This window comes from Pipistrellus hanaki, assembly GCF_964339955.1.
Source record: "Pipistrellus hanaki genome assembly, chromosome: 12".
NCBI classification, from domain to species: Eukaryota; Metazoa; Chordata; class Mammalia; order Chiroptera; family Vespertilionidae; genus Pipistrellus; species Pipistrellus hanaki.
The window spans coordinates 55,596,046-55,622,478 of NC_140514.1; the positions used below are offsets into that span (position 1 = coordinate 55,596,046).

A 26,433-nucleotide genomic window follows, 5' to 3' on the forward strand; every position below is an offset into this window, starting at 1 on the left:
ATCATCGACCGGCTGCCTCTTGCACACCCCCTACCCTGGATGTGTCCGCAATCAATGTACATGCCCTTGACCGTAATCAAACCTGGGCCCTTCAGTCCGCAGGCCAATGCTCTATCCACTAGCCAAACCAAGTAAGGCGAGGAAAGAGGTATCTTAATTATAGCTGTAAGATGTAGTCTCATAATTGTCATGAGCAGAAGGTAGATTGCATAGGTAGCTTTCTTCCACACCATTGCTGCCTCTGAATACTGAGTTGAGTTGAAGAACCTGGAAACCAAGGTATTTGGTGGTTAAGGGTAGTTTACAGTTTGGATAAAAGGTACCATGGGTATTGATATTTCATGTCTTTTGGAGGCCTATTTTAATTCATAATTTCAACATCCAAACAATATAGAAACATTTGGAAGATCCCTCTCCCTCGTCTTCCTCCTTCCAGCTAACCCCCTTCTCTTCCCATTAGTCGCTGGAGGGCACTAGTCTGCATGTATGAATGACTGGATAGTTTCCTTTGCATTAGGTGTTTATAAAGTAGGTTTAGGTTCTTTTAAAATGTAAATGGTTTAATATCATTGATTGTTCTGTGATTTGCTTTTTCACTTCGCATGTGGAGATAGTCTTTGAATGCAGAGATCTGCCCCGTTCACCTAACTGGTTGCATGGACTCGGCAGTAGATGGTATCACTCTATGTCCAGTTGAGAGGCAGGCTCTGCCTACGGGAGGGCTCCCAGTGGAGAGTTCTCGTCCTTCAAACTGTTTTTACAGCTTTCTTGAGTAAGAGTGAAACACATTTCCTTATGTTGAGTCTTTACATGTTGAAGTGGAAAAATACAAAAAACTAATTAATAATGTAGCAACTGTTTCTACTCTATCACGCCAGGATATAGCTCAATATTTAGAATTTTAAAGCTTTATCTTAAAGACTGTTTTGGGTTCTCAAGGTGGGTTGTGTGGGCGTTTTGTTGTATTTTTATCCTGTGGCAGTGCTCATCGTCTTGCAGAGTAGGGACCCGGGAATGGGACAGGGACCCTGACCTCAGTCTGGAGGCAGAGACAGAAGCAGGTAGAGGCTTCATATAGTACTGAGGAAGGGTCAGAGAGGGCACCTGAGGGTGGCAAGGCCCACACAGGCAGGAGAACAGAGCCAACCGACTGGGAGAGATGGGGGAAGGGCTTTATGAAAAGGGGAGGAGCAAGACTAGGGTTTGAAGTTGGAGCGTGGGAGGCACACTCAGACATCAGGCGGGGTTTAGTGCTGGGAAGACCGTGGCGGGCAGTGAGTCAGGGAGATGAGGCTTAGGGCAGCGGGAAGCATCACTAGGCTGTCCTGTGCAGGAGCCTGGGTCCAGGAGCCTGGGACAGTCCTGCCGGGCCTGGTGCCTGCGGGTGCTGAGGAGCAGAGAACGTCGGATAGCGGGGTGATGCCAGGGCTTTGGAACACAGAGTCCCTGCTCCTAAGCATGCCCAGCCCATCTCCCAGGCATCAGCCTGAGCAGACTTTATGTCGCCATGCTTCCCATTAGAGATGGGCCGTCAGTTGTCATTGCTGGTTATTTCACAGTCAGGAAGCACAAATAGGATATAAGAAGCCCCAAGCCATTCAGTGAGTTGGGAAGGCTGGGTGGGGATGGTTGTGCTCAGAGCTGTGGTCTCAGCTTACTGCAGGTGATGGAGGCATGGAAACGGGTGCGGGGGGTTGGGGTGGGGAGAGTGTGTCCCATGGGACCCCCCCATATATATTCCAGAACTTACATGTATGTACATACACACACACACACACATTTTTTTAACCTCATCCTTTTAAATTTTCTACCTTTGTTTTATAATGAACATAATACAGTGATACATACATATGCACTGAGTGGCCAGATTATTATGACCACCTGACGCTTGTAGGCAAATTAGCCGTACACTGCATCGTATGGGATATGAAAGCCGAAGGCCTGTTCGAACACTTTGCTGTCTGCAGTTACCGATAAAACGTCTCCAATTCACACAGGAGCACAAGGATTGGACAGTCAAGCATTGGAAAAGTCATGTGGTCTGATGAATCCTGTTTCCAGTTGCATTATGCAGATGGCAGAGTGAGAATTTCGCGGAAACAGCATGAAAGCATGCACCTCACATGCATGAGTATAGCCTTTCAAGCTGGTGGGGCAGTATTATGGTTTGGGGCATGTTTTCCTGGCAGATTTGGGCCCTTTAATTCGTGTGGAACAATGTCTGAATAGCACAACACACCTAAGTATCATTGCTGATCAAGTTCATCCTGTCATGTTGATGGCATATCCCAATGGAGATGGCTTCTTCCAACAAGACAATGCTCCATGCCACGGTGCTTGTATTGTGCAGGAGCGGCTTCAAGAACATGAGGGAGACTTTACCTTGCTTAGGTGGCCCCACAATCACCAGATCTCAATCCAATGGAGCATTTGTGGGATGAAGTTAAAAGAGCCATCGGGCAGCTGGTTCCACAACCATCAAATCTCACAGGCTGGACAGTGCTATCCATCAGGCATGTGTCAGATTCCTCGCATCACCTTTCAGCATCTCGTGGCGTCAATGCCAAGAAGAATCGCTGCAGTGTTGAAGGCAAAAGGTGGCCCAACAAAGTACTGATGGGTTGGTCATAATACTCTGGCCACTCAGTGTTTATGTAAAGTGAGTGTGCAAGATTTTTTAATAATTGGAGTGAGGAGTCAAAGTAGTTTGGATAACTTGGAAATCTTGATCAAGAAAATGACAAGGACAGCAGCTTTCAGGGCACATGGTCTGGTGAGAGAGAGAACAGCCCACATGGAGATGGGCAGGAATGGGAGGGCAGTGGTGGAGGTGGTTGGGTCCTGTAGTGCCCAGAGCCTGGACGTGGGGCTGGCCCAGGGATGGGAGGACAGGAGCTGACGGGACATGTAGAAGGAAGAAGAATAAGGGGCTGCCAGCTGTCTGGACAGGTGGGGAGGGCAGTGCCCCGGGAAGGGGGCATCTAGAAGTGTGTGACTGGAGTGTCTGGAGGGGGCTTATTCTGCATTGTTGAAACTGTTGTCTTAACAAAACATGGCGTGTCTTAGGATTGGAGCGCGGGAAAAGAACAAACGTGGGCTGTTCTGCAGAGGATCTCAGGTGGTAGGTGAATCCTGGAGTGCTTGTGGAAACCCAGATGGCTGGGCCACCCTGAGTTTGGTTCAGGAGCCCTGGCCGGGCCTGAGAACCGGTATCTCCAACAAGTTCCCAGCTGCTGTCGCCACCACTGCTGCAGGGACACCCTCTGGGGCTCTGGTTGGAACAGCCATCTGGCCTGCCCGCCTGCAGGGTCCCTGAGGAAGGGAGTTCTCTTCTCGGGTTTTTAAAACAGGGTGCTGGTTGTCTTGAGATGGTAGTTGAGTAAACAGTTTAGGATTCCTCAGGCTTTGCTCACTACCAGTTTGGGGGATTTTAGTAGGTTTCATATACTGACCTCCCTGGCTGGACAGCCAAATCCACGCCCTCCCAGGCCTTAAAACTGTACTTCAAACTTTCTTCTTACGAATTGCAAACATGAAAGTAATACAAAAGTATGGAAAGCGTATGCGTCATGTCTCCTCTACTTTCTGTGCGTGTGGCTTAAAATTTTAAGCACGAACATAGATAGTTTTAAAAAGCAAGAAAATTGATTATACTGTGAGTATTCTTTTAAATTTCCCTTGTCACTCAACGTTGACATTTTTATGTGTAAAGATTTATAAAAAGGACCAGATGTCACCCTCAGAGTCCACAGCTCCTTGCATTTTTAAGGACGTTGTAGCACGAGGAGCATTTTGGTGCAGGCTTTTCCCGTGGGAATGTCGGTGTGATTGTATCAGGTAAGTCCGTTACCGGAGGCTGCTCGGCTACCCCTAATGGCCTTTATATCTGGGACACTTTTCCTCCTGTGTCACCACTTAGGACAAACACAGGGTTGGTCGGTCAGGGAGCTCAGGCTGGGGAGTGGGCCAGGATCCCCGTCAGTGACAGCTCCTCCAGTGGATCATGATGCCTGCCCTTCCAGCACCTCATTCTTGTATGGGAACTGGAGAAAGAGGTCCTTTCTCTTGCACTTCTCCCTTTCTTATTTGAAGAATTAAAAGCAGAGTCCCTGCCCGGCTGGTGTGCTCAGTGGTTGAGTGTTGATACACGAACCAGGAGGTCACTGGTTCTGGGTACTTGCCCCCGGGCTCGATTCCCAGTAGGGGATGTGCAGGAGGCAGCCGATCAGTATTTCTCATCATCAATCCCTCTCTCCCTCTCTCCCTCTCTCCCTCTCTCCCTCTCCCTTTCTTTCTGGGGGAAAAATTACTTTCAGAACAGAACATACTTCCCTGGCAGGGGAGATACATGATCAGAAGGTGGTTTTCCCAGGCGAGGCTTGTCCTTTGCACTCCGCATGTGCTGACCCCTGCGATTTCCCCAAAGGTGGGAAACTTGACTGTAATTGTGGCAGTGAGGGACTGCGTTTGTCTCCCCCGATAAAAGTCAAAACAAAACAGAAACAGAGCCATGGCCTGTGTGGCTTAGTTGTTTAAGCATCATCCCTTGCACCAAGAGGAGGCTGGTTCAATTCCTGGCCAGGCACATGCCTGGGTTGCAGGCTCGATCTCCAGTAGGGGGCGTGCAGGAGACAGCTGATTGATTTCTCACTGATTTTTTCTTGCCTTATTCCCTCCCTCTCTTGCTCTCTCAAAAACAATCAAAACATATCTTCAAAAGAAAAGAATTAAATACAGAATAATATCTTCTAATTTGACCTTTATGATTCATTTAAACAACTTATACTGCTTTTCTTATTATAAGGATAATTCATATTATCTGATTTGAAAAACATTTCAGTTATACCTCCTGGAAGTTTATCCAGATGACTCAAGTATTTGCTCTGTTAAGATACTGGAGTTGGCCGTGTTCGTCAGAGGCGAGCAGGTGCAGCTTGAACGTGGTGTCCAAGGCGGGAGGCAGGCAGCCTGGTTATTGGGGAGGTAGGATTTCCAAACCAGGACCTGACCCCGCTTTTGACCCAGGCGGTGAGTCCGTGCACAGCTGCACCTTTGCGGAGGAGGGTTCACCTGCCCTTGGCAGGTGGGGAGGACTGGAACCCCATGTCCTGGGCTGATTTGAGGGCTGCCGGGGAACATCAGTATCAGATTAAAGGTGAGGGCATACCTGACTATTTGGGTTTTGCTTAAGTCTTGCTGCTTAAATGCTTCAAAACAGTCGATAGACCAGCAGGCATTTTTAAGCGCATGGACCTCTGGGTAGGAAGCTGAAATGGAGAGGACTGCTTGTTTCTTGATGTCTGGGACTTTGGTTGGGAAGTCTCAAAACAGGTGGGCCTGGAGGATCCTCTTCTGGTGGCTTCTTCATGGCAAGTGTGGCCCTGAATTTGGACTCGGCTAGGACTGGCTGTGAATGCCTGGGGTGACCTGTCCAGCCTCGAGGTGGTCAGACTTCCACAGCAGCTCAGGGATCCGAGAGCCAGTGTTCCCCCAAGCGAGGTGGCTGTGCCACTGTTTGGACGGGTTTGAAAAGTGCCACCATGGAGGGTCTGCCTTTGTGTAAGCGTGGTGACGGCACAGGATGCAGTGAGCACTGGCAGACAGCGAGGCCCAGCCGTGGGGAGGCCTGTTCCCTGAGGGCTCGGCGCGTCTGGAGGAGCAGCCACGGCCACAGCCACAGCAGGGGTGCAGGCCACGGAGCGCCGCTGGAGCCCCCGATGCCCTGTGTTTGTCCAGGGCTTCTGTTTTGAACACCTTTCTAAATGAAAGTAGAAGCAAGTAGGTTGGGATTGTTATTCACTCTTATGACATGGGCACATCCTCAGCATTCGAATAAACTTTGTGCTCCTCACCCGGGGATTTCATGAGGTTAATGTTACTCAGTTTGAGTCTGATTTAGAGGACAAGTTTGAAAAAACCAAGATGCCTTTTTCCTTTGGAGATGGATGACGGAACCCTGGGCCGGTCAACACATTTGAAGTGTTGGCGTGGGCATGGGTGGCCACTAGTGTGACCCTGAGCAAGTCATGCTGTTCCTCTTGGCTCCGGTCTCTGGCTGCGAAATGGAGGCATAATGACATGACCTTGTGATTAGAAACGGAGTGTGGCACGCTCACGTGGTGAGACTGGCATTGCTACACTTTCCAGGCATATGCCTGGCCTTGCCATGAGATTCCCCGGGGCTGTGGCCTCTGCCCAGCTGGATGCAGCGGTCAGTGCCATGTTTAAATGAACCTTCCCATGCCAGCCTCAGGGCCTGGCTTCCCCAGGTCTGTGTGTACTAGCCCTTCAGGAACCTTTGGCCTGCATCACTGTGGGTGCCTCCAACCCAGCATGTGCTCCTCCCAGTCCATTATTTCTCCCCAGTCATCCTCCACCTCTGGTGTTGTGTGTGTGTTTTTTTAAATTATCACCCAAGGATATGTTTTTATTGATTTGTAAGCAGGGGGGGTGGGGGGTGGCGGGCGGGGGGGAGGGGGGGAAGGGAAGAAGAGATGGAGAGAGAGAGAGGAAAAAAACCCCAAAAAACCCAAACATTAATGTGAAAGATAAACATCAATTAGTTGCCTCCAGTGATTGAACCCACAGCCCTGTTGGTTTATGGATGACACCCTGACATCCATGTCACTACCCCACCCTGACCTCTCAGGTGAAAGTGGTGATCGAACACTCAATAAGAACATGCTAAGCGTATTGTGGCTGTGCCAGCTGCACAGGTGGGAGATGGAAATGGCGGTGGATCTGCTCCAGTGATAACAGTGCTTAGATAGGCTGGCAGGGTCAGGGGGAAGAATCGGCACTCTATCTGTTGCCTAGCTTTCAAGTCCAAGCTTTATGGATTCTGAATTGATGGGTCTTCATTTGTTTGGGGTCTTAAAACTCTGGATTGTTGAAAACGGTGGATCAGGGCTTTGTGTAGTCTCTCAAGGATGCTCCTCCTCACCCCACTTCCCGGGGCTCATCCCTGAATCCATGGAGGCACTCAGGTGTTAGACTGACAGGAATTGTGTTCTCATGAGAATTATTTCAAGTAGAAGCTGGTTATATTTAAGAAAACTAAGTCAGACTAATTCAGACAAAAGTGTTGGGATAGCATTTAAATTTTTTTTTTTTTTTGTCCTCAAAACAGCCTGGTACTGGCACAAGAGCAAAATGGAGTCAAGACAGTCTCTTCCATAAATGGTGTAGGGAATCCAACAGATACATGCAAAAGAATGAAACTACACCACCAACTTACACCACACACAAAAATACACTCAAAATGGATAAAAGACTTAAATGTAAGGTGGGAAACCACAAAAATCTTAGAAGAATCCATACGCAGCAAAATGTCAGACATATCTTATAGCAATGTTTATCAATACATCTCCTAGGGCAATGGAAACTAAGGAGAAAATGAACAAATGGGACTATATCAGAATAAAAAGCTTCTGTACAGCCAAAGAAACCATCAACAAAACAACAAGAAAGCCCACTGCAGCAGGGAACATATTTGCCAATGTACATGTGATAAAGGTTTAAACTCCAAAATTTATAGGGAACTCATAACTTACCAAAAGGAAGATAAACAATTCAATCAAAAAATGGGCAAAGGACCTAAATAGACACTTCTCCTAAGTGGATGTACAGAAGGCCAAGAGGCATATGAAAAATGCTCAGAGTCACTAATTATCCAAGAGATGCAAATCAAAACGACAATGAGGTACAGCTCACACCTACCAGAATGGCTATTATCAACAAATCAACAAATGACAAGTGCTGGAGGGGGTGCAGAGAAAAAGGAACCCTTGTGCACTGCTGGTGGGCAAAGTGGTGAAGTCTCTGTGGAAAGCAGTATGAAGTTTCCTCAAAAAATTAAAAACAAAACTCCGTTTTGACCCAGTAATCCCACTTCTAGGGATATATCCCAAGAAAACAGAAACACCAATCAGAAAGGATATATGCACCCCTATGTTCATAGCAGCACAATTTACAATAGCTAAGATATGGAAACAGCCTAAGTGCCCATCAGCACATGAATGGATTAAAAAAACCATGGCAGCCGAAACTGGTTTGGCTCAGTGGATAGAGCTTTGGTCTGTGGACTGAAAGGTCCCAGGTTTGATTCCGGTCAAGACCACACCCACTGCCTGGTGGGCTTGACAAGGGACCTCAAGGTGCACCCCCAGTGCCAGGTCAGGGGAACTCCTCCTGCTTTTTACATTTTTTTCCCAATTGCTGTTCAAACTGGATACTGTCTGCTGCAGTGGGGGGTCAGTGGGGGTGCATGCACAGTTCTTCTGGTATGTGACTCCCTGTGAGTTTCCAGAGCCCTCTGGCATGCCTGGGCTGAGGCGCCTGAGGCAGCGTTCTGCCCTAGGGAACCTCTGACTCTCAGTTTCAGTTCGGCCCTGGCACCTGGGCAGGAAGGGGTGTGGGGCCCCTCTGGCTTACACTCACAGTGTGGGTCCTCAAGCACTGGGTCCTGGGGCCCAGGTGGAGAGGCAGGGCCTGGGAGGTCTCTTTTCACCTCACCATTTAAACTCAAGTGTTTGGGCATTTTCACACTTATTTTTCCACGTGTTTTTTTATTTTAATTTTTTTTATTTTATTGATTTTTTACAGAGGAAGGGAGAGAGATAGAGAGTTAGAAACATCAATGAGAGAGAGTCATCGATCAGCTGCCTCTTGCATACCCCCTACTGGGGATGTGCCTGCAACCAAGGTACATGCCCTTGACTGGAATCAAACCCGGGATCCTTCAGTCCGCAGGCCGATGCTCTATTCATTGAGCCAAACCGGTTTTGGCCCATGTGTTTTTTAATAGCAGAAGTCATACTACATATATTTTTTCCCTCTGACACTATCATAAATTGTATCCTCATGTTACAACATAGTTTTCTGGTTCTATTTAATGACTTTCTGTTTTCATTGGATGGTGGTATAATTTAGAAAGCAGCTTGCCAATTGTCAGGTATTTTGGTTTATCCCTCTGCCTTTTTATTCTTTAATTATAAATAAGGCCATGATTTGTGAAGGGAGCTATCCTGTATGTATACTTGTGGCTTGAGGATAATTCCCAAAAGAAATCACATGGTCCAAAGATATAAACAACCTCTGCTTTTTGAGGAATAGTGAATATAGTACCGATTCATTTTAGTTTCTCCCATTTATTGCACACTAGCACTTTTTATTTAGTTATTTTGCTAATCCCTTTTCTGTCATAGTTTCCTCCTCTACTTGAAGAAGCATATGATTTGATTGGATCAACATGTCCCTTCTTAACACATTGCAAAGGGATCATGAGAATTCTCGCTTCATGTTACACAGTGTTTTACAAAGTATCATACTTTAAAAAGATATTAGCTTGTAAGAACATGAAATAAATGATTTTAAGTTGCAATGAGTATTTAATTTTAAAGCATGCCTTTAACATTTATGTAAAACTAAATTTGTGCACATTAAAGGGATTAATTAGAGCAGGGGTCCTCAAACTTTTTAAAGTGGGGGCCAGATCACGGTCCCTCAGAGAGCTGGAGGGCCAGACTATATGAACTACTAATTCCTACTGTAACACCTTGGCTGCGCTCACTGCCCAAAAAACCTGGCGGGCAGGATCAGACTCCCCTGGGGGCTGCATGTGGCCCGCGGGCCGTAGTTTGAAGACCCCTGAAGAGGAAATAATTTAAAATTGCTATTTACCCTTTCTCTATAATAGAAGTGTCAGAGATGAAAGAAAATAAGTAAAATGTATATGAAAATCTTCCCCCTGTCAGAGTCTGGGGTGCACCATGGGACCTAGAGTCAAATCCCGCCCACCCACATGCACCTCAAAATAATGTGAGACCCAGACCCGGTCACCCCTTCGCCCCTAATTGGGCTAGATCCAGACCCGAACAGTCCCACCCTTGTCAAGCCCTGCCGGGCAGGAGGCATAGCTTCAGGTCCCCTGGCCAGGCACCAGGATGGGGGTCATGGCCTGAGGTCCGCCAGCCCAGACCTGGGTAAGGGGCGTGCCTTGAGGTCCTCCATCAAGCCCTGCTGGGTGGGGGGGCATGGCCTGAGTTCCCCCGACCTAGCACTGGGGGTGCACCTTGAGGTCCCCTGTCAAGCCCTGCCAGGCAGTGGGTGCGGTCTGAGGTCCCCTGGCCTGGTGCCCAGGTCAGGGGCATGGCCTGAAGTCTCCTGTCAAGCCCCACTTAGTGGGGGAGTGGCCTGAGGTTCCCTAGTCCAGCACCAAGACGGGAAGCACACCTTGAGGTCTATTGTCAAGCCCCACTGGGCGGGGGGCATGGCCTCAGGTCCCCTGGCCTGGCACTGGGGTGGGGGGCACGGCCTGAGATTCCCTGTCAAGCCCCACAAGGGTGGGGAGGGCGTAGCCTCAGGTCCCTGCTGATTGCTCGTTAAGGCTCCTTATGGGAACTTGGCCTCAGCTGTGAGCACAGCTATCTTTATGATGGAGTTTTGGTCAATTAGCATATTCCCTCTTTATTAGATAGGATTTTTTTATACTCCTTCAATAGAAACTTACCTGGCCATAAAATTACTGGTCCCCAATGTGTTAGCAATGTGTGTTTCTTAATTGGGGCATGGTTTTGGACACAGTTCTATTCAGTAAACATTGATTAAGGCCCTACTAGGTACTAGAGAGTAGCAACGAGATGATGCCTAGGATTAGCTCTAACCTCAAGGCTTTCTCAGGTTGGGGAAGGTGGAATGGGGGGTGTTTGTTATTTGCTCTCCTTTTTCAGGCATCTGGAAGCATGTGGCCCCTGGGAGATGTTCAGCATTAGGGAGTGACCAAATAAGGGCTGAGTGTGTATACAACTGAGGACCACTCATTCACGGTGAAGGTTTCTGTCTGATGTAACCCTCTGTTCAGTAACTTGAAGTGCTTGCTCGTGGCCCAGTATTATTTCTCAAAGTTATCTATGGTGAAATTTAGCTGTTGTACCCCACTGATTAATGCACATTTGCTGACCACAGGTTGTAGACATGGTAACCCTCTCTGCAAGTGTCTTTAATCAAGGAGGCAGCCCAGTAGCCCAGAGACTGCCGTCTGAATGAGATGGGATAGGTGCTGAGAAAGGATGGATGATTCTAGTTGAAATTAAGGCACAGTCTCAGGCCATTGCTTAACTTCTCTGGATTTTGTTCTCATCAATGCTTAAAGGAAGTGTTTGGGCTGAGCTCTTTGTGTCTTTCAGGCATGTGGTATTTGATTCTTGTGACTGGCTCTGCACTATTGAGTGCCGAACCCCAAATAAGATATTCTGAAATTAGAGGGATATGTAGGATCATGTTTTCACTTATTTTTAAAAGTCTATTTTTGATTTCAGAGAGGAAGGGAGAGGGAGAGAGATAGAAACATCAATGATGAGAGAGAATCATTGATTGGCTGCCTCCTGTAAGTCCCCCACTGGGGATCGAGCCAGCAACCCAGGCATGTGCCCTTGTCCGGAATCGAACGGTGGACCCTTCAGTTCACAGGCCAATGCTCTATCCACTGAGCCAAATCAATTAGGGTTGCACTTACTTTTTAGTTGGACTTAATATTTTAAAAGTGTGCATTATAATGTCATCATGAGCTATAACTTAGTTACTTAGTGAACTTTAAAACATTGGTTAAAAATTAAAATTGTATTTATTGATATTCATGAATGTCATGAACTTAAATATTGACCTTTTCTTCTTCTTTCCCTTACAGCTGTTTGGAGCAACTACGTTAATATGAGGTAATTGATTTTAATAATTTGGGTTTTGTGGACACATTTCAGTTGTTACATATACACCATTGATATCATGGCTTAATTGGATTTATTTTAAAAATGAAGTCGAATATTTTGCTGTTCACACATCCATGCTGTGTCTTGTCCTCTGTGGGTTTTCTCAAGTAATGCAGCTGGTCCCTGGCCTCAGGGATCAGGCCACGTGGATGCTGAGACTCTCTGTCCTTCCCAGGACTCTTCTGGCCTCACTGGGCATTATTTGTGTTGCTAATTTGGACAGGAAGGACACTTATAAAAGTGAAATCCTTGTGTTAATTTTAAAAAAGTCGTCAAAATATAATAAGTGTTCATTATAAAAACAAATTTGGTGCAGTTAGTACAGAGTTAGTACAGTTTTATTTTTTTTTAAAAAATCACTCCATGTTGTTTTTCTTGGTAGTACAACTAAATAAAGAAAGCTATCATGATGTGGTGATTGAACTGGGTTTGGAAGTTTAATGCTGCTGTTGCCCCCACCAGGCTTTTCATATTGGGTTGCTTTTGCAAGGCGGGTCCTTGTTGAGCTAATTCCTGCCACCAGGACTTGTGTGTTTCCGGACAAAGCCTTCTGTGTGTGGGGTGTTCCGCTCCCATTTAAAGGAGTTCTGTTTATTTCCTTGGAAAAACTCCATTTGGTATTAAATCCCCAGGAAAGCCCAGCAGGCAGGCTTGTACTCCTGTAGAGACACACCTCCTGCTTTAAAATCCCTTGTTGGGTATAATGTAAAAGTGAGATTATTTTATTTAATAGAAACAATGCTAAGGCAGTAGTGAGTGTGTGAGATGGATTTAGATTTACTCTCCTGGTTGATTTATTTTTCTCTACTGCACCACCTCAGGAGGGAATTAGCACATCCTATCTAATAGAAGAGTAATATGCAAATTGACTATTAATCCAACACACAAGATAGCCTCCACAAGATGGGCCAGCAGGGGAGGGCATTTGTGGGCGATCAGGCCAGCAGGGGAGGGCTGTTAGAAGGACCAGGCCTGTAAGGGAGGGTAGTTAGAGGGAATCAGGCCAGCAGGGGAGGGCAGTTGAGGGCGACCAGGCCTGCAGGGGATGCCAGTTAGGGATGACCAGGCCAGCAGGGGAGGGAGGTTGGGGGTGACCAGGCCAGCAGGGGAGGGCAGTTAGGGGTGACTGGACTTGTAGAGGAGAGCATTTGAGGGGGACCAGGCCTATAGGGAAGGGCATTTTTTTTTTGGGGGGGGGGGGGGCGGCAGGCCTGCAGGGAAGTGTAGTTGGTGACAATTAAGTTGGCAGGGGAGGGCAATTAGGGACAACTAGGCTGGCAAGGGAGGGCAGTAAGGAGTGACCGGACCATCAGGGGAGGGTAGTTGGGGGCAACCAGGCTTGCAGAGGAGGACAGTTGGGGGTGACCAGGCCAGCAGGGGAGGGCAGTTAGGGACAATTGGGGTGGCAGGGGAGCAGTTAGGCATCAATCAGGCTGGCAGGGGAGTGTTTTAGGGGGTGATCAGGCTGGCATGCAGAAGCGGTTAGGGGCAGGCAGGAAAGCAAGCAGTTGGGAGCCAGCAGTCCTAGATTGTGAGAGGGATGTCCAGCTGCCTAAACAGGCTGTCAGACATCCCTTGAGGGGTCCTATATTGGAGAGGGTGCAGGCTGGGCTAATAGACACCCCCTCTCTCCACATGCATGAACTTCATGTACCGGTCCTGTGTGTGTGTGTGTGTGTGTGTGTGTGTGTGTATGCCTAAGAGCCCAATCGATAAGTTGACCGGTTGCTATGATGCACACTGATTACCGGGGGCAGATGTTCAATGCAGGAGATGCTCCCTGGTGGTCAGTGTGCTCCCATAGCCAACCTCCCTCAGTCCCTCCCCCTGCTGGCCAATCTCCCGTGGTCCCTCCCCATGGCCAGCCATGCACCCCCCCACCCTGATTGCTGGCCAGGCTGAGGGACTCCACTGGGCCTCTAGTGTACTGATATTTGGGAAGGAGAGAGAGATGGTCTCAGACTTCGGTTTATTTTGTGTACATTTGTTCAGAAATAACTCTTGAAGACATAAAGCCTTTCAATTGATCTCAGTTTTGTAGTTTTCTACTCAACAGGTCTATCCAGGAAAATGGTGAAATGAAACTTGAAAGGAAGATTGAAGAGGTTAGTAGTCTCTTTCATATTTTGCTTCTACTTTTTTCTATATATGTATCTACTTCAGTTCCTTTGCTTGTGCTGGTTTATGGTTGCAACTTGATGCTGATCTATGATTTTGAGACTATTTATCAAAAAAATGATCCCTGCCCAGCTGGAGTGATTCATTTGGTTGAGTGTCATACTGTACACTGAAAGGTTGGTTGCTGGTTCGATTCCTAGTCTCAGGGCATGTACCTAGGTTGTGGGTTCAATCCTCATTTGGGGCATGTACAGAAAGCAACTGAAAGTTTCTCTCTCACGTGGTTGTTTCTCTCTCCTCCTGCCCTCCACCCTCTCTAAGCAGGTCCTTGAGTGAAGATTTAAAAAAAAAAAAAAAAATCCCTTATTTAATAGGAGACTTAATAATACTCGTTATATTGAAGATATATCTTTGTGTCAGTTTTTGTCCATTTTACAAAGGCATGCTCCATTAAAACACATCCTATCTTAAAGGCAAAATGAGTTTAAATCTTTATGTGACTTTTTGGTGAGCCTTTCCAGAAATCCCTAGAGAAGGGGAAGTGATTACATGCATCGGCTCACCTGAGCAGATGCTGAAAGGAAAAAGGTCCGCCTGAGATGCTAGGACTCTGGGAACACGAGTGTCTGTAGGAGCAGACTGGGAAATCAGAGACTCCCTCACTGAAAGCTAGTTCCTGTAGTTGATAATATACCTTATATTGTAAAGTAATTGCTTATGTTTTAGTCAAATAAATGTAGGTATGAATAACTTATTACAACATGGGCCTGGGAGGGGATGAGAAGTTCCACGTTTTCATTTGAAGCCAGATGCTGAATTCCTGGGGAAGCCCTTGGATTGCCCTTGTTGCTCTGTCCACGCTCAAGGTGTTAGCACAGATAGGGATTGACTTATGGCCTGTGATTTCTGAGATAGAGCTGATGCCCTGGGGATAACATGCAGAAACAAGATGATACGCTTTTGTGGGCAGCAACTAGGGGATTTTTTGTTCCCGGAAAGACACCAGTGGTATTGAGCTGCCACTTTTTATGAGCTGGAACCGCCTTTAATATTGTTCACAGTAAGATAGGAAAGTAAAAAGGTTAATTTTCTCAGAGACTTATGCATCTATGGAGTAAGGGTTCCAGTGTGCAATTTATCATCTCTATTCTAGAATTGTGATTGAAGTGGTATAACTTAATTTCCAACTGGAAGTGAATTGTAGGAGGAATTAAATCTGTTTTGCATTATGTTATATTATCTGGAACATCAGAACCAGGTGAAAGTGGTGAAGCACTGTTTTTGCTGATATTGCTTATTTTTATTTTAGATTGTTGAACCACTTAGAGAGAAAATAAGAGATTTGGAAAAAAGGTATGTATACTTTTTGTTCTGCATTTAGGAAAATGCATATATCTTTATGAATTGATTTTTAGAAGGTCAATATCATATATATTTATCTCAACTGAGTAATTAATTTTTTAGTATAAAAAATGTGAGGCACTGTCAAAACAAGAACCTTTTCACGACATGGTAAATTTTTACTCTAAAATTTGGATGCAGTGTTTTCTAAACTTTTTTTATTTTGTCATTAAGAACTATTCCTTTTATTTTAAATAATTTTAATGTTTTAATTGCATGTACATTATTATATTAGTTTCATATGTACACCCCAGTGATTAGGCATTATAACTTACTAAGTAATCACCCCAATAAATGTTACATCCCAATAAATAACACAAAGTTAGAATATTATTGACTATATTCCTTATGCTGTAGTTTATATCCCGATGACTAGTCTGTAACAACCAATTTGTACTTCTTAATCTCTTCACTTTTTTCACCCAGTTCCCCTAACTTCCCTCCCATCTGGCAACCATCATAGAATTCTCTGTAGCATTGGCTGGTTTTTCTCAGTGGTTAGAGTGTCAGTTTGCAGACAGAAGAGTCACTGGTTCGATTCCGGGTCAAGGGTACATCATTTAATTGCAAGTTCCCCAACCCCTGAAGGTGTGTGTGGTATAGGCAAGCAATTGATGTATCTCTTTCACATTAGTGTTTCTCTTACTCTCTCTCCTCCTCTGCCCTTTCTCCCACTCTCTCTGGGAATCAGTGGAAAAAATACATTTGGGTGAAGATTAAAAAATACATCTATATATATCCTATATAATAAAAGAGTAATATGCAAATTGACCACACCTTCACTAATTCACAAGCCACACCCACCAGCCAATCAGGAGCAAATATGCAAATAAAACCAACCAAGATGGCTGCGGCCACAGAGAGCAGGAGGGAGGCTTGGGTTTCCCCAGCAATGGAGGAAGCCAAGCTTTCCGCCTGCCCTTGCTGGACTAGGCCTCTATTCAAGGCTACAAAGTTTCAACAATATACATAAATCCAAACAGAAATGGAAGCAGCCATGGAGCTGAAAAGAGCAGGAGTCTAGGGTTGCCCCCCCATGATGGAAGAAGCCAAGCTTTCTGTACACCCTCGCTGGTCCAGGCCTCCACTTAAGGCCACAAAGTTTCAATTATAGAAGATACATAAATCCCAACAGAAATGGCTGCAGCCACGGAGCAAGCAGAAGGCTTGCCTCTGCTCAAGTCTACAAAGTTTCAATTTAGAAGATAAATAAACCCCAGATACCAGGGCCTCTGCTTGGGTTACCAGGGTGTTTGGCGGCCTGCAAACCACCACAGGCCCCCTCACTCAGGCTGCCCCACACCCCAAGGGAACCCCCAACCTGATCCAGGACATCTTTCAGGGTAAACCAGCTGGCCCCCACCCATGCACCAGGCCTCTATCCTATCTAATAAAAGAGTAATATGCAGATTGACCATCACTCCAACACACAATATGGCTTCCTCCATGTAGTCAAATATCCTACCCCTATGTGGACACAAGATGGCCAGCAGGGGAGGGCAGTTGGGAGGCACCAGGCCTGCAAGGGAGGGCAGTTGGGGGCGATCAAGCCTGCAGGGGAAGGCAGTTAGGTGTGACCAAGCCTGCAGGGGAGGACAGTTGGGGCAAACAGGCTGTCAGGGGAGCAGTTAGGCATCAATCAGGCTAGTAGGGGAGTGGTTAGGAGTGATCAGGCTGGTGGGCAGAAGTGGTTAGGGGCACTTAGAAAGGTAGGCAGGCGAGCCGTTGGGAGCCAGCAGTCCTGTATTGTGAGAGGGATGTCCCATCGGGATCGGGCCTAAACAGGCAGTCGGACATCCCTTGAGGGGTCCCAGATTGGAGAGGATGCAGGCTGGGCTGAGGGATCCCCCTCCCCTGTGCATGAATTTTATGCACTGGGCCTCTAGTATATATTTCTCTGTATCAGTGAATCTGTTTCCATTTTGTTTGTTTGCTTATTTTAGATTCAATTGTTGATAGATATGTATTTATTGCCATTTTATTCACATATTTTTGTCTTAATTTTTTCTCCCTCTTCCTCTTTTTTCTCCTTTATCTCTTCATCCCTTTCTCTCTTCCTCCTTTCCTTTCTCCCATCCCTTCCTCCCTATCTCCTTCCTTCCTTCCTTCCCTCCTTCCTTCCTTCCTTCCTTCCTTCCTTCCTTCCTTCCTTCCTTCCTTCTTTCAATATTTCATATAATCTGGTTGTATGGTGATGAACTCTTACCTTTTCCTTGTCCGGGAAGCTCTTTATATGTCCATTGATTCTAAATGATAGCTTTATAAGCTAGAGTGATCTTGGTTGTAGGTCCTTGCTTTTCATCACTTGGAGTGTTTCTAGCCACTCCCTTCTGGCCTGTAAGGTTTCTCTTGAGAAATCAGCTGACAGTCTTTTGGGAACTCCCTATAGGTAACTAACTGCTTTTCTCTTCCTGCTCTTAATATTCTTTGTCTTTATTGTTTGGCATTTTCATTATGATGTGTCTTGGTGTGGGCCTCTTTGGGTTCATTTTGTTTGGAACTCTCTGTGCTTCCTGGTCTTGTATGCCTGTTTCTTTCACCAAGTTAAGGAAGTTTTCTTTCAGTATTTTTACAGATAGGCTTTGAATTTCTTGCTCTCTTCTCCTTCTGGCACACCATGATGCAAATGTTGGTATACTTGAAGTTGACTCAGAAGCTCTTAAAATATCTTCATTTTTGTTCTTTTTTCTTTTTACTGTTCTGATTTTTTTTCCTTTTATTTATTTATTTATTTATTTTTTTTGCTTTCTTATATTCCAAATCATTGATTTGTTTCAAGGTTTTATTTATTGTCCTGTTGATTTCCCTGTAAATTATTCATTTTAGTTAGTGTGTGTTGCATTTTTGTCTGTTTTTTTTTGTTTGTTTGTTTTTTTGTGTACTGTTGAAGTTTCCACTATGTTATTGAACATACTTATAAATAGTGTTTTGAACTCTGCATGTAGTAAATTGCCTGTCTCCATGTTTGTTTATTTATTTTTTCTGGTGCTTGTTCTGTTCTTCCATTGGGACATGTTTTTGTGTTCTCTTTTTGGAAGCCTCCCTGTGTTTGTTTCTGTGTATTAGGTAGAGCTGCAATATTTCCCGGACTTGGTAGAGTGGCTTAATATCAATGTTCTGTAGGGCCCAGTGACACAGGCTAGCTGATCACCTTCCCCTCAGGGCTCTCAAGGTATGTTCCCCGTGGGCCTAGATTGCTGTTGGCATGCCAATGGGAGGCATTTACCCCTGAGCTGATCAGCTGCAAGGATTGGCTGCATCCACCCACCTCCAATGTTGGACCACAGTGGAGTATAACCGTGGAGAATCAGCTCACCCCATAGAATAGGACTTATTGTAGTGTGGCTTTGGTGCCCACTGAGAATACCTCTTGAGTGTGTTGTATGTGGAGGTGTTTGGGGTTGGGTGATGCTTCACTGTGGTCTGAAGCTGTCCATTGGGTGCACTGGCTTTGAGGCCGCCCAGGAGGTGCAGGACAAGATCATCCACTACCTGTGTTTGCCCAGGGCCACTGGCATGAGCTTTAAAGCAATCAGTAAATGGCTGCTACTTGTGCTAGATTTGGAGGTGTGGGCTGTGAGCTAAGACTGGTTGCTGCTACTGCTTGGCCTGGGCATCTTAGCAAGAGATGCACACTCTAAGGCCAGATGATGCTTGTTTGAGAGATTTTAGGAAAGTCTGATGCATGAGCCAAGACAGGCCATTCATATGGGAAAAGCCACTGGAAACAACTTTGGTGGACCCACAAATTGGGTGGGGCAGGGTCTCAGGGACTCTCCAGGGTGGGGTAAGTAGTGTGATCCAGGTTGATATAGGCTGTATTATTAAGCCAGCCTGCCAGATTTTGGGGCTTCTCAAAAAGGAACAATGGCTCCTGGTAGCACTTCCATCCAGGAGAAAGCTGCCCCTCTAGCTCTTGCTCTGATGGCAGACAATTCAGTTCCTCCCCATATGTTTCTGGTGCCTTTCAAGCTGCTGCCCCAGTGCTGAAGCTCAGAAGGTGGGAGTTGTGCACAGGCCCTTTAAGAGGAACTTCCTGGGACTCCAGTAACCTCTGTCTCTCTCAGCTGCAATCCATGCTGGTTTCATAGCCAGAAGATATGGGGACTTCTTTTCCTGGCATTGGAACCCTGGGCTGGGGGCTTGGTTTGGGGCTGGGACCCCTTGCAATTTAGGGACAAACTTTGGAAATGAGATATTCCTCTCAATTTAAAAAAATATATATATTTTATTGATTTTTTAAAATTTATTTATTTTTTTACAGAGAGGAAGGGAGAGAGATAGAGAGCTAGAAACTTCGATGAGAGAGAAATATCGACCAGCTGCCTCTTGCACACCCCCTACCGGGGATGTGCCCACAACCGATGTACATGCCCTTGACCGGAATCGAACCTGGGACCTTTCAGTCCCCAGACTGAGCCAAACTGGTTTCAGCAATTCCTCTCAATTTTTAATCACTATATGTGAGTGTGGGAACAATCTGTTCCACATCTTTGACCTTCCTACCAGTCTAATGTGACTTCTTCTTTAAATCCATAATTATAAGACTTCTATTCAGCCAAATTTCAGGCAGTTGTAAAAGATTGTTTTTCTATAGTTTAGTTGTCAAGAATTATTTCTTTAAAGAAAAATTTTAATTGATTATTTTAGAGAGAAGAAGGAAGAGAGAGAAGGTGAGAGAGACATTGATTTGTTTCACTTTTGTATACATTCACTGGTTGATTCCTCTTATCGGGGATATAACCCGCAACCCTGGTGCATTGGGATGACTCTCCAAACAACCGAGCCACATGGCAGGGCTGTCAAGAACTATTTCTGATGAAAGCTATGGATTTTTCTCCAGGGCTGGAAATTATTTGTGTGTGGATATACTTAAATTTATATTTTCAGAGGTCTTCCTGAGGCCAACCAATGATCCTATGTTAGAAGTTCTTTTTCTAATAGTCTCTATGAGTTGGATTTTTATTTATTTTTATTTTTATTGACTTCAGAGAGGAAGGAAGAGGAAGAGAGAGAGATGAAAACATCCTTGATGAGAGAAAAATCATTGATCAGCTGCCTCCTGCATGCCCCACACTGGGGATTGAGCCTGCAACTCAGATATGAGCCCTGACCAGGAATCGAACTGTGACCTCCTGGTTCATAGGTCGAGTCTCAACTTCTGAGCCACATTGGTTGGGCTATGAATTTGATTTTTAGAAACTCTGATGATCTAAGTAAATGTCTACATAATGTTTTCTTTTTCTTCATTTGAGTGTAATACCCATGTAGTCAGAACATTAGGAGAAGAGAGGATCTTCTTTTTCTAAATCTTGTGCATTTCTAAATAAATTCCTGCAATTTAATGCCATACAAGTTGGTCAGATAGTTTCTAGCCTATATTGATTAGTCTAAGAGAATTATTTCCAAAGCGAGCAAAGACTTCAGAGGGTATAAAACCTAGTATCATATGAAAGTACTGTAAAAAATTATGGTTTATAATCTGTCATGTTGCGCCATATAATTGTTTTTTTCACCAAAATATATCAGGAAGTTTTCAGAATTGAGCAGGTAATGTGGCTGGCAGTGAAGAGTTGGGTAATATGGTGGAGACTATTTAAATCAGAGTGCAAAGAAAATTTTCTTCACCCTTTGAGGGTGATTCTGTTGCAGTTTTTCCTCTCTTAAAAGTTGAGCTTCAGACACTAGGACATTTTCCTCTATTGTATTAGGAAATCTTCATGTTTATGGAGTAACAGTTGGGTTCTAGAAGTTTACAAAAGAAAAATGATAACATTCATTAAGTCTAGTAATCTTTTTTTTTGGAATGAGTTCAGATGATGTGCATCTGCATTGTACAAGCCTTTTATCAAGTCCGGATTAGAGGAAAGAAATGGAGAGCAATTTTTTGTCTTTGATTTATGTGTTTTCATTATATGATTAAAGAGGATTAAGGATGGATAAAATTCAATCAAAATGTGCTTATTCATTTTCTTTAATTGGTTGTTTATATGTAATCAGGAAGTCTATTAATTTCAGCTCTTACTAGAGTAAAAGTTGTTAGTACTGATATTTTTAACAGATTCAGATAGTAATAAAAGATTATTTGTGTTTTAAAATAATTCTTGCAATGAGTCAGTGCTGAAATCATGCTGCTTGTAAAATTCCAATGGATGAGAGCTAGAATTTGATATGAGTGGCATAATTTGAGATTTTAATTGGAGCTTAAAAAAATAGAAATAACCCACTACAGGTTTTATGTTTGTAAAAAAAAAAAAAAAAAAAAAAGAAAGAAAGAAAGAATGAAAGAAAAAGAAAAAAAGAAAGAAAATCTGTCCACCAGCAATAATTTTCTTTAGAGAATAATAATATTTATATGTGAAAAGTGAAATCAATAACTTACCAATATGGCAAGGCTTACATACAAGATATCCTTAAATGTGAGAATTATAGAATTTCCTTTGATATTTTCTTGGTGTTCTTTGTACTTGTAAAAAATTGAGGTAAACATGGCATATAACATATTAGTTTTAGGTGTACAACTTAATTAAATACTTATGCCCACTACAAAGTGTTGCCACAGTGAGTTAGTGAACATCCATTACCATACACAATTGACTCCCTGCACCCATTGCACTCATCACCCAAGCCCCTTCCCATCTGACAAACACCTGTCCGTTCTCTGTATGTATGATTATTGTTTTGTGTTGCTTATTCATTTGTTTTGTTTTCATGTTCCACATATGTGAAATCACACAGTATTTACCTTTCTCTGCCTGACTTATCTCACTTGGCATAGTAGCCTCAAGATCCATTCATGTTGTCACAAATGACAAGGTTTCATTGTTCTTATGGCTGATTAGTATTACATTGTATATATGTACCACAACTTCTTCCATTTTTATTCATCCATTTTTTTCCATATCTTGGTTATTGTATTGAATAAATAAGACTGCAGTGAACATAGGGGTGCATATATCTTCTTCATTTAATGTTTTTCATCTTTATAGGATAAATACCCACAAGTCAAATTGCTAAATCACATGGTAGTTCTACTTTTAATTTTGGAGGAGCTTGCATAGTGTTCTCCACAGTGGGCACTCCAATTTACTTTCCCACCAAAAGTGCACAGCAGACCTCTGCATCCTCCCCAAAATTTATTTTTTGTCTTTTTGAGGATAGCCATTCTGACAGGTGTGAGGTGATCTCTCTTTGTGGTTTTGATTTTCATTTCTCTGTTGATTAGTGATGTTGAGCATCTTTTCATGTATCTGCTGGCCATTTATATGTCTTCTTTCAAAAAATGTCTATTCATATCCATGGACATTTTTTAATCAGTTTGTTATTTTGTTAATGAGATGTATGAATTCTTTCTATATTTTGGATTTAATTCCTTATTAAAGACTAGAGGCCCAATGCACAAAATTCATGCAAGAGTAGGCCTTCCTTCCCCCAACTGCCAGCACCAGCTTCCCTCTGTCTGCCAGCAGGCACCTGGGACCTGGGCTTCCCTCACAGAGGGAGGTCTCACCCATCTGCTGCAGCCCATGGGTCGGTGGCCTGGGCCTCCCTCTTTGGGGTTACTGTGGAGCCCCCTGATTGATTGCCCTGCCAGTCAGTGGCCAGGGCCTCCCTCTGCGGGGCGATCATGAGGCGATGGCCGGACCCTTAACCAATCACATTGTACCCACCTTAGCTGGCTTGGCGCCAGTGGGTGTCATAGCATGGTCGTCTGAAAAGTTGTCCGGTCTAATTAACATATTACGCTTTTATTATTATAGATATGCTTTGCAAATATCTCCCATTTGGTTTGTAATCTTTTCGTTTTGTTGATGGTTTCCTTCACTGAGCAGAAGATTTTACTTAGATGAAATCCTATTTATTTTATTTTTGCTTTTGATACCATTGCTTTTAGAGTCAGATCCAAGAAATCATTGCCAAGAACAATGTCAGGGAGCTCACTGCCTGTGTTTTCTTCCAGGAGTTTTAAGGTGTCAAGTCTTCAGTCCATTTTGAGTTGATTTTTTGTCTGTGGTGTTAGATAGTGGGCCCGTTTTATTTTTTTGCATGTTGCTATTTAGTTTTCCCAACACCACTTATTAAAGAGACTGTCTCTTTTTCATTGTATATTCTTGCCTCCTTTGTCTTAAATTGATTGACCATATATTAATGTGTTTATTTATTGCCTCTCTATTCTGTTACATTTATTTGTGTGTCTGTTTTTTATGCCAATACTATACTGTTTTGACTACAATAACCTTGAAGTATGTAGTGCAGGGGTCCTCAAACTTTTTAAAGTGGGGGCCAGATCACGGTCCCTCAGAGAGCTGGAGGGCCGGACTATATGAACTACTAATTCCTACTGTAACACCTCGGCTGCGCTCACTGCCCAAAAAACCTGGCGGGCCGGATCAGACTCCTCTGCGGGCCACATGTGGCCCGCGGGCTGTAGTTTGAAGACCCCTGAGTAGTGTCTTGGTCCAACTTCATTTTGTTGCAAAATCGAAGAATGAGTTCATGAGCAGAGTTAAGCGAAAGTGAAAGCCAAGTTTATTGAGCGATAGACTCCCTTTAGCAGGGAGAGGACCCAAGTGGGATACTGCCAAAGCACTCTATCTAGGACACACACACACACACACACACACACACACACACACACACAGTTGGGTTGCATTAGCAACTAGTCAGCAAGCTGTATCTTGTTATTTGTGGACTTCCCATTATTTTCCTTCCCTCCCGTGGTCCTGTCCCTAAGTACCTATACCTCTTCTATCTCCGAATTCCCCCCTCCAATTTGGAAACCTCAAGTGCTTTGGTTGCAGGCTATTCCCCGGGATGGATGCTGATTGAGGCTCATGCAGGAGGCAACCAAACAATCAATATTCTTCTCTCATATCAATATTTCTCTCTCTCTATCCCTCTCTCCACCCTCTCTAAAAATCATATCCTACAGGGAGGATTAAGAATAATTATACTAATCAAAAGGTAATATGCTAATTAGATTGGACATCTTCTGGGCAACCTTCCAAAGCCACAGTGGCGGGGCAGAGGCAATTAGGGGCAATCAGGCCAGCAGGGGAGAGCAGTTAGGTTTGGGCTAGGGCCTAAGTTTTGAGGTGTGCATCTCATAAGCACCGTGGACCAGAGAAGGTGAGTCTCCTGGTGAGCTTCTGTGATGTCTCTTTAAGATCATTAGTTTTCTCCGCCTTCCTGAGGACTGTGGTCTCCAAGCACACTAACTGCTATTGACGCCCCAAAGCCTTTGAAACCCCCGGGTGGCACTTCTAAATGATGGACCATGGTCATGTTGCAGGGTCCTAGGCAACACAAATCGAGACAAGGGCTTTTTAACTGCTTCTTGTGCCTTCTTAGTCTGGCAAGGGAATGCTTCCACCAATCAGTGAGAGTGTCTGCCACCCGAGGAGTTCCTGATCCCCTCTTGATTTAGGCATTTGGGTCACATCAGTCTGCCAGGCTTGCCCAGGGTGTTTTCCTGTCCTTCGAGTTTAGGGTAGGGCAGCTCTTTATTGTGGGGTAATTCTTTTGGCATATCTCACAGGCCCTAATGCCCTGTTGGGTAGTTCTCCGGAGATTCCTGCCTACGAACAACTGCTGAACCATCTGAGGGACCTCCTCACTCCCCAGGTGGAAGTCTGGTGTAGGGTTCGAATAACTTTTCATCTACTGCCTTGGGGAGGAGAAGTGTACCTTACCTTCCTCTGGGGTATGCAGAGTGTCCCCGAGCAAGGCCCATCCTTTCCAGCGAAGAGAGTCCTCCCAGATTACAGGTCTCCCACGTTCTCAGTTACTGGCCCCTGGCAGCACCTTGGCAGCTAGGTCAGCTTCCTGCTTCCTTCTGAAACCCTGCCCATATGTCCTCGGCAGTGTACGACTGCCCCCGCTGGGGAAGGGAGACTGCTGATAGGGGCCTACCCATCTCCTTATGAAATTGAATGGGAGCCGAGACCGGTTTGGCTCAATGGATAGAGCGTCGGCTTGGGGACTGAAGGGTCCCGGGTTCGATTCTGGTCAAGGGCATGTACCTTGGTTGTGGGCATATTCCCAGTAGGGGGTGTGCAAGAGGCAGCTGATCTATGATTCTCTCTCATCGATGTTTCTAACTCTCTATCTCTCTCCTTTCCTCTCTGTACAAAATTAAAAAAAAAAAAAAATTAAAAAAAAAAAGAAAAAAGAAATTGAATGGGAGAGCCGTCAGCCGTCAGGAAGGGCTTTCCTCCCAAATAGCCGCCTGGGCATGGAGACCAAATCTGCACACTTGAGTCTGTGTAAATGTTTGTTTGCTCTCTGACCTTGGCTTACCCCTAAGGTTCTTGTGAGGGCAGTCAGTTCTGCCAGCGGGGCACCAGTCTCAGGAAAGAGGGGTGCTCTTTCCATAATGATGCCAGAGGTTACAGCCACATAGCCTGCTTTCCGGACCCCTTGCTCCACAAAGGAGCGTCTGTCTGTAAAGAGCATTAACTTGGGGTTCTCTAAAGGGGTTTCTTTTAGGTCCTCCCTTGCTGCATGAGTCTGAAGTATAATCTGCTCACAGTCAGGCCTATGTCTTCACCCTCCTGGGGAAGGAAGGTAGCTGGATTCATTGTGGGGCGTTTTTAACTGGACAGCTAGCCCCTCTAATAAAAGTCCGCCCTTAGAGGCTAAGAGGTAAGACACATTATGGGAGTGGGGAGGGTGGTGCAGACTGTTAAGTCTCTTCCAATGTTAATTTGGTAGCTTCTGGTTGCAGCAGGGCTACCACTGCTACTGTTCGGAGACAACTAGCCAGCCCTTGGCTATGATGTCTAATTCCTCACTCAGGTGTCCCACGGGTTGCTGTACAGGGCCTCAGAGCTGAGATAAGACCCCGAGGGCCAACCCTCCCCTTTCATTTACATACAGATTGAAATCCTGGCCGGTGGGAAGGCCCAGGGCTGGAGTGTGAAGGAGGGCCTGCTTGAGTCTAAAAGCCAATTCAGCTGCTGGCTCCCACTCCAGAAAAGTTAAGTTCTCTTGCTGTGCTTCTTTGATCATCTCATTTAGAGGACAGGCAGGTTCTCATATCTGGAATCCATTACAAAATCCAGTAATGCCCCAAGCTTCTGAGTTGCTTTAAGACACGGGGCAGAGGGCAGGAAGAAATAGGCTTGGCCCTCCCCTCCCCTCCCCAGAG

At 45.0% G+C, this 26,433-nt stretch overlaps 1 protein-coding gene across 2 annotated transcripts in view; it reads left to right on the top strand.

Moving 5' to 3' along the window:
* Window positions 1–26,433, top strand: part of UXS1 (UDP-glucuronate decarboxylase 1) — a 99,856-nt gene that overhangs the window by 11,577 nt on the left and 61,846 nt on the right. The window contains exons 2-4 of one of the 2 annotated variants that reach the window (XM_084900908.1): window positions 11,687–11,714; window positions 13,807–13,870; window positions 15,193–15,236. In XM_084900908.1, coding sequence (XP_084757034.1) covers window positions 11,687–11,714; window positions 13,807–13,870; window positions 15,193–15,236 — 136 coding nt within the window. The remainder of the gene's footprint in view (window positions 1–11,686; window positions 11,715–13,806; window positions 13,871–15,192; window positions 15,237–26,433) is intronic. The other variant, XM_084900909.1, reaches the window with a different exon arrangement.